The sequence below is a fragment of the Rattus norvegicus genome, chromosome 10, assembly GCF_021556685.1.
Source record: "Rattus norvegicus strain SHRSP/BbbUtx chromosome 10, alternate assembly SHRSP_T2T, whole genome shotgun sequence".
Classification (NCBI taxonomy): Eukaryota; Metazoa; Chordata; class Mammalia; order Rodentia; family Muridae; genus Rattus; species Rattus norvegicus.
The window spans coordinates 60,078,390-60,092,500 of record NC_141543.1 but is presented as its reverse complement, the minus strand read 5'-3'; the positions used below and the strand labels follow the sequence as shown (position 1 = coordinate 60,092,500).

The 14,111-nt window shown below is 48.3% G+C and overlaps 1 protein-coding gene across 3 annotated transcripts in view; it reads left to right on the top strand.

The window, feature by feature from the left end:
• Dnah2 (dynein, axonemal, heavy chain 2) overlaps positions 1 to 14,111 on the top strand; it is a 125,239-nt gene that overhangs the window by 80,419 nt on the left and 30,709 nt on the right. For all 3 annotated transcript variants that reach the window (XM_087571883.1, NM_001100676.1, XM_087571884.1), the window contains 16 exon segments: positions 802 to 939; positions 1,020 to 1,178; positions 5,277 to 5,429; positions 5,610 to 5,701; positions 5,929 to 6,127; positions 6,258 to 6,482; positions 7,317 to 7,421; positions 8,665 to 8,853; positions 10,166 to 10,251; positions 10,397 to 10,527; positions 10,664 to 10,813; positions 11,278 to 11,445; positions 11,646 to 11,806; positions 12,068 to 12,207; positions 13,472 to 13,604; positions 13,689 to 13,828. In XM_087571883.1, the coding sequence (XP_087428009.1) occupies positions 802 to 939; positions 1,020 to 1,178; positions 5,277 to 5,429; positions 5,610 to 5,701; positions 5,929 to 6,127; positions 6,258 to 6,482; positions 7,317 to 7,421; positions 8,665 to 8,853; positions 10,166 to 10,251; positions 10,397 to 10,527; positions 10,664 to 10,813; positions 11,278 to 11,445; positions 11,646 to 11,806; positions 12,068 to 12,207; positions 13,472 to 13,604; positions 13,689 to 13,828 (2,369 nt within the window).

Below are 14,111 nucleotides of genomic sequence, written 5' to 3'. Positions count from 1 at the left end.
CTCCCTCTCCACTTCCTCTCCTCTCTTTCATTTTAGGTACTATCTCATGTAGCCCAGGCTGGCCTAGGTAGTAAAGGAGAACCTTGATTCCTGATCCTCCTACCCGTGCCGCTAGTGCTCAAACGCTGTGATTGCAGGCATATGCCACCCACTCTTTTCTTCCACGCAAGCCAGAGAGTGATTTTTCCTAAAGATAAATTTGAATGAGCTCTGATTTCTTTTAGAAAGTGTCTTAGTCACCATGACATTGCTGTGAAGAGATACGTGAGTCAGGCAGCTATTATAAGGAGAAAGCGTTTCACTGGGGGCTTGCTTACGGTGTCAGAGATTTAGTCCGTCATCATCACGGTAGAGCATGGTGATCAGCCAGCAGGAGCTGGAGCCAAGAGTGCTCCGTCTTGATCTGAAGGCGTCTTGATCTGAAGGCGTCTTGATCTGAAGGCGGAGAGGCAGAGAGACTGGGCCTGGTGTGGGCTCTTGATACCTCAAAGTTCACTCCCAGTGACACAGTCCCTCCGATGAGGAAGCCACATCTTCTTCAGTGAGGCCACACCTCCTAATCCTTCTAAGCCTTCTCAAGTAGTGCCACTCCCTACTGGCTAAGCATTCAAATACATAAGCCTAGGGGGGGCCATTCTCATTCAAACCACAGAAAGCAAGCCATTTATAAACCTCAGTCATTATTCTTCTTGGTCCACTTTTAATTGGTACAAGTAGCCCCTAAGGTGTGAGTTCTGGGTGTTTTCATTGCTGTGGATGAGGTGCTGATGATGGTGTTCTGACAGGAGTCTGCATCCTTAGGTGTCTCTCTTGTTTGAAGTGGAGAACTTGGCTGTGGCCTCTCCAGCCACTGTGTCCCGCTGTGGGATGGTCTACACTGACTATGTGGACCTGGGCTGGACGCCTTATGTTCAGTCATGGCTGGAAAAGAGGCCAAAGGTAAAAAGGGAACTGAGGAGATGTGACCAGGGCAGCCCATAGTAACAGCAGCAGACAGCATCGCTCTCATCCACATCTAGGCAGAAATAGAGCCGCTTCAACGCATGTTCGAGAAGTTCATCAACAAGATACTTACCTTCAAGAAGGATAACTGCAACGAGCTGGTGCCCGTCACCGAGTACAGCGGCATCATCTCGCTCTGCAAGCTCTACACGGTCCTGGCCACACCAGAGAACGGGGTAAGGAGAGGAACCAGCCCAGGGCAAAGGCGGGGGTGGGGGTGGGGGAGGAATGACTCACAACTCACCCACACACCTTCAGCCTGGGCACAGCTTGAAACAGAAACTTAGAGGAGAAACATCAGCAGTGACCATGGAGGTGGGCAGTGCGTGTGTGTGTGTGTGTGTGTGTGTGTGTGTGTGTGTGTGTGTGTATGTGTGTGTGTCTGCCTGTGTGTCTGTCTGTCTGTCTGTCTTTGTATGTGTGTGTGTGTCTGTATCTGTGTGTATATGTGTGTGCCTGTGTCTGTGTGTGTCTGTCTTTGTATATGTGTCTGTGTATGTGTTTATCTATGTATGTCTGTGTCTGTGTGTGTGTCTGTGTCTGTCTGTCTTTGTGTGTGTGTGTGTCTATCTTTGTATGTGTGTCTGTGTGTATGTCTGTCTTTGTATGTGTCTGTGTGTGTGTGTGTCTGTCTTTGTGTGTGTGTCTCTGTGTGTGTGTCTGTCTTTGTGTGTGCGTCTGTCTGTCTTTGTGTGTGTGTGTGTGTGTGTGTGTGTGTGTGTGTGTGTGTGTGTGTGTGTGTAAGCAGGAGTAGAGGAATAGATACACATGCTTGGACGCTCCCTGAGCTGAAAGTCAGACTGAATTAAATATAGCAAGTAGTGGCGTAGCTCAGTGGCAGAGGGCCTGCCTCATAATTGCAGGGCAGAAAGGAAAGAAAGAAGGAAGGGAGAGGGGGTGGGAAGGTGAACAGCCCAACACACATCTTCCTATAGTTTCCTACCTATACCATGAAAACCATTTGATGAGAAGTTCTAGAAAATTTCAGATGAATTGATATTTCAGAAAATTTTTGTTCAGTTTATAATTAAAATAACTAAAATTTGTTGTTAAAATTATTTTTTGAGATTAAATCATTGCCTTAGAGATGTTTTGCATTATTTTTAACAATGTTGCCAGGTAACGAAATTATTAATATATAATGAGCAGCAGTTAAGATCTCTGTCAGTGTAAGTTTTTCATTGTGGCCAGGAATGGTGGCATACACCTGTAATCACAGCACTGGAGAGACCCAGGTAGGAAGATCCTGAGTCCTCAGCTAGCTTGGTTTGTATATTCAGTTCAAGGTCAGCATGAGCTAACAGAGAGACCCAGCCTTAAGACAAAAGATCAGAAAACACTTAAAAAAGAAAAGTGAGCTGGGTGTACTGGTAAATGCCTTTAATCCCAGCACTCAGGAGGCAGGGTCTGAGTTTGAGGCCAGCCTGGTCTAGGTGAGTTCCAGGATAGCCAGGGCTATACAGAGAAACCTTGCCTTGAAAAATGAGAGGGGGGGGGAGAAGGGGAAGGAGGGGGAGAGGGGAGGGGGAGGGGGAGGGGGAGAGGGAAAAGGAGGGAGGGGGAGAGAGGAAAGGTGGAGGGGGAGAGGGAGAGGGAGAAAGAAAGGAATAGGGGAACAAAGAAACAAAAAGAACATGGGTGGCACATTACCTTTCTCTGACCAATCCTGAGTAGTCCACTCCACCTACATTTTTTTATCACTGCATTCTTCTCACACATGGCTGTGGGAGCAGGGACCGGCTGGCTGCAGCAGGCTCGGGTGAGGGTGGGGGTGCTGGCACTCTCAGGCCTCAGAGGAGAGCCCTGGTTGTCACTACCAAAGCTCTGTCTCATCTGACAAACAGATTCTCAACAGACTCTCCTGCCTGTATTTTGATGGTTAAGGGTTGATATAAGGCCAACTGGATCATTCTGGATTGGACAGACTCCTCTAATCCTATCCTTATATTTTCTGTGCATTCCTGGCTAGCCTGGAACTGTGACAAGCCTGTTGCCCCAGCCTCCTGAGCGCTGACTGTAAGCATGTGCTGCTGGCTGAGTTTTATCTGTGGTCTTGAGCATCCTTATCCAGAATCTGTTATCAAGAATTCCTCAGCTCTACTCGAGGCTGTGCCCTGTGATGTGTCAGCGATGTCAGAAAGATGTGTTGGCGGGCTGTTTCCCAGGGAAGCCTGTGTGGCCAGCACTTTTATCAACTGAGCCATCTCCTCAGTTCCTTAAGACATAGTTGTTTTGCATGCATGTGTGTGTGTGTGGGGGGGGTACGATTTGTGGAGAGGCCAAAGGTTGATGTCAAGTGTCTTCCTCAATCCATCTCTACTTTTAAAAAATTTATCTAGGTAAATAAGGTCTTTCGATTCAGCTAATCTAGATGGCCAGTTTGCCTGGGCAGCTTCCTGTCCCCTTTTAATGCTAGGATTATCAGTGAGCTGCAACACCCACCTGACATTTATATGGGTTCTGGGCATCTGAATGAGGGTCTCGTGGGCTAGAAGCAAGGGCTTACCACTGAGCCACACTCCCAAACTCCAAAACTACATTAAAAAAAAAGATTTATTTATTTATTTATTATGATTAAGAATACAAGAAGAGGGCACCAGATCCCATTACAGTTGGTTGTGAGCCACCATGTGGTTGCTGGGAATTGAACTCAGGACCTCTGGAAGAGCACACAGTGCTCTTAACCACTGAGCCATCTCTCCAGCCCCCCAAAACTACATTTTTTTAGAAGACTTATTTATTATATGTGAGTGCACTGTCACTCTCTTCAGACACACCAGAAGAGGGCATCAGATCTCATTACAGATGGTTGTGAGCCACCATGTGGTGCTGGGAATTGAACTCAAGGCCTCTGGAAGAGCAGTCAGTGCTCTTAACCACTGAGCCATCTCACCAGCCCCCAAAACTACATTTTTAATTGTATAAGGAATCATTGAATACATTTATTTTTAGTTAGATACTACTTTCCCCCCTTCTTTTTAGACAGGGTCTGGTTGTGGGGCCTTGACCATGTGATCATTTTGTCTTTTCAGTGTTAGGATTGCAGGCCTGAGCCAACACAGCGAGCTCTTTTAGCCTGTTTGTTCCTCTCCCCTTTCCTGATCTTGGTTTCTTTCCCCCTTCACAGGAGTAACTACTGAAGTGGGATTGTTAAAGTGCTCAGCCAGGGGTGGTGGTACATACCTTAATCCTAGTGCTTGGGAGGCACACATAGGTGGATCACTCTGAGTTTTTTAACCATATAGGTCTACGTAGGGAGTTCCAGGCCAGCTAGGGCTATACAGTGAGACCTTGTCTCAAACAAACAAACAAACGAACCAACCAAACAGAAATGCTTGTTGATGTAAAACTCCACAGATATCCATAGGTGCTGTCCTGTTTAGGAAGGGACTGTGGTATGTCATGACAGTGCATGCCTTAGACTCAGCATAAAGGAGGGAGATACAGGTGAGTCTCTGTGAGTGTGAGACCAGCTTGGTCTATATAGCAAGTCCCAGGATAGCCAGGGCTATTCAGAGAGACCCTGTCTCAAAAACAAAACAAACAAACAAAAAATGTAAAAATTGGATCATGCTACAGGCAACATGCTTGTCAAACCAAAACTACAACATTTAGTTGTGTATTGCCATGAGCACACACACGCCATTGCTTTACCTGTTGTGTACTGCAGCTGTGGTGGACTGCAGCTGTTGTAGATCACAGCTGTGGTGGACTGCAGCTGTAGTGGACTGTAGTTGTTGTGCACTGCAGGTGTGCTAGATTGCAGCTGTTGTGGACTGCAGTTGTGGTGGACTGCAGCTGTGGTAGACTGCAGCTGTTGTAGATCACAGCTGTGGTGGACCGCAGCTATTGTGTACTATTCCATGGTAAATCCTGCATTTTACTTTCTCTCCTCTACTGGTAGATGTTTAGGTCATCTCCAATTTCATTTTGTAGTTACATATAGGTGACCACATGCCCGTCTACTTTAACACTCATGAGTGCTCCTCCAGGGTAAGCCTAGAATGGCCAGATGACAGTTGTGTTATTTGACTTAGCCTAGAGGCAGCTGTGAGCAACTGCATTGAGTCCCAGGGTTTATCTAAAATCTGTGAGGAGGTTGTAGAGGAACTTCCCACATAGAACCAGGTAGGAGGGTCTCTGCCTTCTTGGTAGCAGCTAAAATAGATCCTTTCATTTCTTACAGGTGTGGCTCCTGTATCTTGAGGAATGAAGATTGTTCTAAGGCAAATTCGCTACTCTGAACCCCTGAACCTCTTTTTTTTTCCACCCAGGTGAACCCAGCTGATACTGAGAACCACGCCTTTATGGTGGAGATGACGTTTGTGTTCAGCATGATCTGGTCTGTGTGTGCCTCTGTGGATGAGGATGGACGCAAGAAGATTGACAGCTACCTTCGCGAAATCGAGGGCTCCTTTCCCAATAAGGTCAGGGCCCTTACAGCTCACCGCCCTTTACATCCTGTTTCTGCCTTCAGACTCTGCCTGACCTAACATCCTGACCTAACATCTTGCTGCCACACTCTTTTCGTCAGTCTGTGAGCCCCGCCTCCAGCTGGGAAGAGCTGGAGGAACGTCTGGGGACACGACTCACATACTTTTTCTTAGGACACAGTGTATGAATACTATGTGAACCCCAAGATGCGGACTTGGTCGTCATTTGAGGAGCAGCTCCCCAAGAGCTGGCGTTATCCTCCCAAGTGAGAGCGGTGGGCTTGGTGGCAGAAGTGGTGGGAGTAGTGAGGCCAGAAGCCATGGTGAGCTAAAGAGGAGAAAGCAGATTCCAGGAAGAAATGATAAGGTTTAGGAAGTTGGATCTAGAGAACTCTGGACAGGGTCTTCAAGGAGAATGCTACACCCCCAGGACCCAGGAAGCTGGGTTGCTGACTGACGGTCCTTGAGACACGGTTGTCCCTTTCTTCCCTAGCGCCCCTTTCTATAAGATCATGGTACCTACTGTTGATACCGTCCGATATAACTACCTCGTGAGCACCTTGGTGGCCAACCAGAATCCTGTCTTACTGGTGGGTCCTGTGGGAACTGGAAAGACCTCCATAGCCCAGAGTGTTCTCCAGTCCTTGCCTTCCAGCCAGTGGTCAGTGCTTGTTGTCAACATGTCTGCACAGGTACGTGGGGGACGGGGGCGGGGGTGGACCACTAGTTCCTTGCCATCTGCTCTTGCCTGGAACTCAAGTACTCAGCTTGTCCCATGTTACTCTTGTGGTCCCTTTCATCTGCTGTGTGCTTTCCTATCAGACCACATCGAACAACGTGCAGAGCATCATTGAGAGCAGAGTGGAGAAGCGAACCAAGGGTGTGTATGTGCCATTTGGGGGCAAAAGCATGATCACCTTTATGGATGACCTAAACATGCCTGCTAAGGATATGTTTGGGTCCCAGCCACCCCTGGAGCTGATACGCCTCTGGATTGACTATGGCTTCTGGTATGATCGTGTGAAGCAGACCATCAAGCACATTCGAGTAAGCGTCTGGAGACCTCGGTCTCACCTGTGGCAGGTGGGCTCAGTCCCTCCTCCACTGGACCCCTGGGCCACACAGTCTTATAATTGTATACTCCTCTCTCCACAAAAGTGCTCTGCTCCTTTCTGAGGACCCATATATCTATCTCCCAGGTTACTGACCCCATTGTTAACTCTCCTCACCGAGCCTGTCTGTACTTGGTGACTAGAGTCTTGCTCTTCATGTCACCTTGCTTCCAGACCTCCTCCCTGTGCACACGCTCTCTCTCTCTCTCTCTCTCTCTCTCTCTCTCTCTCTCTCTCTCTCTCTCTCTCTCTCTTCCTGTGGTCTCAGTCCTTCATCTGTGTGTCTGTTCTCCATTCCTACCACAGGTCAGACATCTTTCTCCATCTTCACTCTCTTCCTGTGGGATTATGAGTCTCTCTCTCTCTCTCTCTCTCTCTCTCTCTCAACCCTCCTCCTGATCACCCCCCAGGGTGTTTTGTTTTGTTTTGTTTTGTTTTGTTTTGTTTTTTTGTTTTTTGGCTGTCCTGGAACTTATTTTGTAGATCAGGCTGATCTCTTGAACTCACAGAAATCCTCCTGTCTCTGCTTCTGGTCCTTGTTCAGGGATTCAAGGCATGCCCTACTGTGGCCAGCCAGCATGCTGTTTTAGCACATGCAGTATACTGTGTACTGATCAGATCAGGCTGACTCAAGTACCTCACACCTCCAGCTGTGCGCTTCTCCTGGAGACATTCAGAGTTCTCTGGCCCAGCTGTCGGGAGGCATCATTACTCCTTCTGTCTCTTACCATCCCACCGGTCTCCCCTCTTCTTTGTCTCTGCTCTCCAGGACATGTTCCTGATGGCTGCCATGGGGCCTCCAGGGGGTGGACGGACTGTTATCTCCCCGAGGCTGCAGAGTCGCTTCAACATCATCAACATGACCTTCCCCACTGTGAGGCCCTGGGGGCTGGGGGAGGGACTGTACAGGGCTTACCATGGGGGACTAAGTCTTGAGCGGAGTTACAGGGAGCTGTGACACTTAGAGGCGGGACCCTCTGCGGAAGCCCTTGCATCTGAGCCAGGACAGCTGCAGGGCTTTCAAGCTTGACTGACCCAGCTCTGCAGTGTGGAGCCTCTGGTCTCCAGGGCCACATAGAGAACGCCTGGGATGGAAACAGACTCAGGCAGGTGGGCCTTCCAAAGCCGACAGCCGAAACCAGTGCCAGGGCTAGGGCAAGAGAGGATTAAAAATCAAAGTCAAGGAAAACAGAGGATATACATATATTTTAAAGTTTTTGAGACAAGATCTCAGTAAATCTACCCCAGAATGGCTTTAAACCCTTTCTACCTTAGCTTCCCAAATGCCAAGTTTACAGGTGAGTATCACTAACGTGTGTATCACTACACACTTGGCCTTTTCTGTTTTGTTTCTTGGGGGGACAGGATTTCTCTGTGTAGCTCTGGCTGTCCTGGAACTCACTGTGTAGACCAGGCTGGCCTCGAATCCACAGAGATTGACTTGCCTCTGCCTTCCGAGTGCTGGGATTAAAGGCATGCGCCACTATACCTGGTTTACACTTGACTCTTAATTAAATATTTTCTTTAAATTAAAATGGATATGAGGCAGGTAAAGGCCGAGTCCTTAGGACTGCATGGTAGGAGGAGAGAGGCTTCTTCTCTAGATTGGTCCTGTGATCTCCACACACATGCTGTGGCAGACACATGGCCTATACATAGAAATAAAATTAACTTTAAGTAAAATGAATGTAAAGAGTTCTTGATGAACAAGATACCCAAATCTTATTTAAAGATCATACAGTGCTTTACAGAGCCACAGGAAAGCCTGAGAGGAACAGAGGCACCAGCGCTAATGACCCGTCTTTGTTTAATGTTTGCGTCTATTATAGGTAGTTTGCACTCTTTTTTTTTTTTTTTTTTTTTTTTTTTGGTTCTTTTTTTCGGAGCTGGGGACCGAACCCAGGGCCTTGCGCTTCCTAGGTAAGCGCTCTACCACTGAGCTAAATCCCCAGCCCCTCTTTTTTCTTTTTTAAGGATTATATAAAAACATGATTTCTCTTAATTAGTGATTTATCGATTTAGTTAATGCCTCTTCAGTTCTGCTTGTGAGGTGAGCCCTGCATGTGCCTCATGCTGGTGCAGGAACCTGAGGAAGTGAGTTCGAGGTCTCTTCCTAGGAGTCCCAGATCATCCGCATATTTGGCACCATGATCAACCAGAAGCTTCAGGACTTTGAAGAAGAGGTAAAGCCCATTGGGAACGTGGTGACAGAGGCTACCCTAGACGTTTACAATACGGTGGTCCAGCGCTTCCTGCCCACACCAGCCAAGATTCATTACCTCTTCAACCTCCGAGACATCTCCAAGGTAAGCCCTGGGCCGAGCCCCCTGTTTTGACCTGGCTGTGTCTCCTGAGCGTTTTCTCCTCAGGAGCCTTAGGAGCTCCACAGCAGGGCTGGAGAGATGACTCAGTGGTTAACAGCACTGGCTGCTCTTACACCGGGTCTGGGTTCGGTTCCCAGCACCTACGTGGGACTCCCAGCCATGTGTAACTCCAGTTCTTCCACTGTACACAGGCAGTGCAACAGACATACATGTAAGACTCATGCTTACAAAAGAAAAACACATCTTTTAAAAAGAGGAAGAGTGGCTGGAGAGTTGGCTCAGTGGTTAAGAGCCCTTGTTCTTGTAAAGGACCAGGATTTGATTCCCGGGACCTGTGTGGAAGCTCCATACATCCTCAGGCTCCAGGCACACAGGTGGTGCACAGACATACATGCAGGCAAAGCATCCATATGGGTAAAATAAATCGAGGAGGAGGAGGAGGAGGAGGAGAAGGAGAAGGAGAAGGAGAAGAAGAAGAAGAAGAAGAAGAAGAAGAAGAAGAAGAAGAAGAAGAAGAAGAAGAAGAAGAGAAGAAGAAGAAGAAGAAGAAGAAGAAGAAGAAGAAGAAGAAGAAGAAGAAGAAGAAGAAGAAGAAGAAGAAGAAGAAGAAGAAGAAGAAGAAGAAGAAGAAGAAGAAGAAAAGAGGCTGGGGAGATGTGGGGGTCAGTCAGCCATTAGGATTGCTTTCTGGCTTTTTGTTTGTGGTTTTTTGTTTTGTTTTGTTTGTTTTTAAATGAGTACACTGTAGCTGTCAGACACACCAGAAGAGGGCATCAGATCCATTACAGATGGTTGTGAGCCATCATGCAGTTGCTGGGAATTGAACTCACAACCTCTGGAAGAGCAGTCAGTGCTCTTAACTGCTGAGTCATCTCTCCAGCCCTTGTTTGCGATTTCTGTTGTTGTTTGGGTGCTGGGATTAAGGCTCAAACACCGCTCGCGTGTGCTCGGTGTGTCTCTGCTCTTATAGAGGCTTCAGTTTGCTCCCCAGCACCCACACCGAGTGACTTGCAACCACTGGTAACTTCAGCTTTGAGGAATTCAATGCCTTTTTCTGGGCCTTGTTGGTTCCTGCACATATGCCCCCCCCACACACACAGATGTTCATACATACACATAACAAATACACATGCATGTACATAATTTTTTAATCTCTAAGGAATAAAAATAGGATTCCACAGCAAAACACGTGCCTAAAGTCAACCTGTCCTGGAATGCCGAGCACTCTGCTCCTGCCTCCAGAGCTGCAAAGAGTCTCTTTCCTCCCTCTTAAATGATTGCTTCAACTTCCCAGGTCTTCCAGGGCATGCTTAGAGCCAACAAGGATTTCCATGACACCAAAGCCAGCATCACCAGACTCTGGATCCATGAATGTTTCAGGTGACATGTCTGTGTCCTGGCCAGACGGCGCCCCCCAGCCTTGTCCCCACCCCTAGCCTTGTTCCTACCCCCAGTCTTTCCCTCCAGCTTGACTTCACTCCCAGGACTGTTCTCTTCCTGAGACCTCCCAACTGTTTCCCAACAGAGTCTTCTCCGACAGACTGGTTGATACAACAGACATGGAAGCTTTCATAGGCATCTTAAGTGACAAACTTGGTACCTTCTTTGACCTCACATTTCATCATCTCTGTCCCAACAAACGCCCTCCCATCTTTGGTAAGCCAGGAGCTGGGGTACCTTTGGGCCTTAGGAGGTTGGGGTTAGAAGATCAGAGCATGGGGCTAATAGCTGTAAGGGCCCCCTACGGAGGGCCAGGCATTGGGGATGCTGATGCCCTTGTCCTGTGGCCTAGGGGACTTCCTGAAGGAGCCCAAGGTCTATGAAGACTTGGTAGATCTGTCAGTATTGAAGACAGCCATGGAGACAGCACTGAATGAGTATAATCTGTCTCCTTCTGTCGTGCAAATGCAGCTGGTGCTCTTCCGAGAGGCCATTGAACACAGTGAGTGCTTGCCGCCTCCCTCCAGCCCTCCCACTTTTCAACCACGGTTTCCCCCTGAAGGCCACTCCCAAATCAAGTTCTAGAAGTTGTTCTCTTTCCCGGTCCAGCCATATTCTTGCACCAGTGTGGTTTATTTACTCATTCATTTTTGTTTTGAGACAGGGTCTTACTATGTAGCCCCCGGCCAGCTTGCAAAATTACTGGTTAGATCAAGCTGGTCTTAAACTTGTGACCCTCTGCCTGTCCCTGGGATTATAGGACTGCAGGACCACACCTGTCACAAGAGTATTAATGGGTGAGGTGAAGGTAAAATGCAGAATTGCCTTCAGAGCCTTAGGCACCACCCTCTCCTCTCTTACTTCTTGACTTCTCTAATTCAGCCTCAGAGGTTGTGATCCCTAGCCCAGGGCCTGGAAATTGCTTGGATTTGCTCACCCAGTGTGTTACCCTCACCCGCTCCCCAGTCACTCGGATCGTGCGTGTGATCGGACAGCCCCGAGGCAACATGCTGCTGGTGGGGATTGGAGGCAGTGGAAGGCAGAGTCTGGCCCGCTTAGCCTCTAGCATCTGCGAGTACAACACATTCCAGATCGAGGTCACCAAGCACTACCGCAAACAGGAGTTCCGAGACGGTATGGCTGGGATCCTGAACGTGGGCAGAGGTTTTAGAATGAAAGAAGCCGCTTGAATTACTGCCAGGCCTGGTGGTGAGATAGCCCTGGCCTTTGTGTGCTGGGAGTGCTTATGGCTGTGGGAGGGCCCTCCAGCTCAGAGGCTCAGAGTGGGGAGTCTGAAGTAAGTCTTTTCCTTTGCCCTTCACTTGTTTGGCCAGATATCAAGCGCCTGTATCGCCAGGCAGGGGTAGAACTCCAGGCCACGTCTTTCCTTTTTGTGGACACCCAAATAGCCGACGAATCCTTCCTAGAGGACATCAACAACATCCTCAGCTCAGGCGAAGTCCCCAACCTCTACAAGGCTGACGAGTTTGAAGAGGTGCACAGTTCCTTCAGTGCTGAGTTGCCTTTCCTCGAAAACCACCAGAATCCCCCAGATTCCACATCTGTTTCTGTAGCATCCCCAACCTCCCAGATCAGTCCCTGTGAGGCTGAAGGCCTGTTTCTCATCAGTCATCCCCCAGAGGCCTCACTGGGCGGGGTTGCTTTAAACCCACTCCAGCCGGCCAGCCTAACCTGCTGCCTGGCTGATAGTGCTGTGAGAACTTCAGTCCTCTGATTCACTGTGCTTTCTGAACAGATCCAGAACCAAATCATAGACCAGGCCCGGGCAGAACAGATATCAGAGTCCTCGGACAGCCTCTTTGCATACCTCATCGAGCGCGTGCGGAACAACCTGCACATTGTGCTCTGCCTAAGTCCCGTGGGGGACCCCTTCAGGTGATGGCTTCCTGAGTTGACCATCTCCCCATAGGCTTCCCCCTTGTCTTTTGGCTTTCTGTGTTCTGTGGAAGTTAGCTCTTCCCATGTGACTCCCTCCACAGTTTAGGGGCGTTACCCACATTGTTCTAGAGCAGCCCACCAGAGCCTCTTCATTTTCTCAGACTCAAAGTCTTTTCTCAGTAAAGAACAACTCCTCCCCCGACTTCCAGAAACTACCTTCCTACTCTCCATCTCTTTGAATCTGACGGTCGTTGATGGCCTTGAACTTGTGGAATGGTGCAGTATCTGTCCTTTGGTGACTCACTTCACTCTGTAATGTTCTCAAAGTTCATCCATATTGTACATAGGACACGTTTTCTTTTTTTTAAAGGATGGACAGAATTCACATTATGTGTACACCAAAACCATTTTTTGTTTTACTCATTCTCAGCATAACTAGATATTTCAGGAAAATGGAAACTGGAAGGAAGAGGTTGAGAGTCGCAGTGCACACCTATGACCTCAGGACTTAGATGGCCGAGGCAAGAAGACTGGTGCAAATTTGAGACCAGTCCAGGCTACATATCAAGCACGAGGGTAGCCAGGGTGACTGCGTATATCTGTATACAGGATACCCTTTCTTTAAAAAAAAAAAAAAATCTAGGGCTGGAGAGATGGCTCAGCGGTTAAGAGCACCGACTACTCTTCCAGAGGTCCTGAGTTCAATTCCCAGCAACCACATGGTAGCTCACAACCATCTGTAAAGAGATCCAATGCCCTCTTCTGGTGTGTCTGAAGACAGCTACAGTGTACTTATATATAATAAATGAATAAATCTTAAAAAAATCTAACCAAAATAAACGTAGGAAGTGGGCAGAGCATCTGTATGGAGAGGCACAGAGTGTTACCATTTTGCTTATGTTTTTAATTTATAGCATAGAATGTATTTTGTTTACCATGGGCTGGGAGCCACGCTGAGCATTCCTCTCGGGTTACCTCACCACACTGCAGCAACCTTAGTATATACTGTTAATCTTCTTCTGGAGATGAGGAAGCTGGTGTTTGAGAATGTTAGATCAACATCTGGAAAATGTGGATCTGGGCCTTTTTGATCTGAGACGTTGATTTGATCTTAATGTTCTGCTGAGCTATCTATCTCTGAGGGGTAAATCCTGAGGAGCGGATAGGAAGAGGGCCCTTGGGTCACTACAAAGCAGGTAGACGTGTGTCAGAAAGCTAAGGGCATTGTGAGTAGACTCAACTGCCCTCGACTTCTCCCTAGGAATTGGATCCGCCAGTACCCAGCCTTAGTAAACTGTACAACCATCAACTGGTTCTCAGAGTGGCCCCGAGAGGCCTTGCTAGAGGTGGCTGAGAAGTACCTTGTCGGAGTGGACTTGGGGACACAGGAGAATGTGAGCCTTCCCCCTGACACATCCTCACTCCCCTTCATTCCCTGCTCTACACCTTGGTCTCCCATTCTTTATTATTGACTTCAGATCCACAGGAAAGTGGCCCAGATCTTTGTCACCATGCACTGGTCGGTGGCCCAGTATTCCCAGAAGATGCTACTGGAGCTGCGGAGACACAACTACGTCACACCCACAAACTACCTGGAGCTCGTGTCTGGATACAAAAAGTACGACAGCCAAAAGACATGGGTGGCCAGGGTGCTGGTGTCTTTCTTTTTTCTTTTTTTTTTTTTTTTTGGTTCTTTTTTTTGGAGCTGGGGACCGAACCCAGGGCCTTGCGCTTCCTAGGCAAGCGCTATACCACTGAGCTAAATCCCCAACCCCTGGTGTCTTTCACAGATGCTGATTGGTGAAGTGATGTCTGGCCAAGGGTACAGGGGGACAGGCTGGAGGATGTAGGAACTGTGGGGAGTGGCAGGTGCACAGAAGGTCTTAGTTACTCCCAGAAGT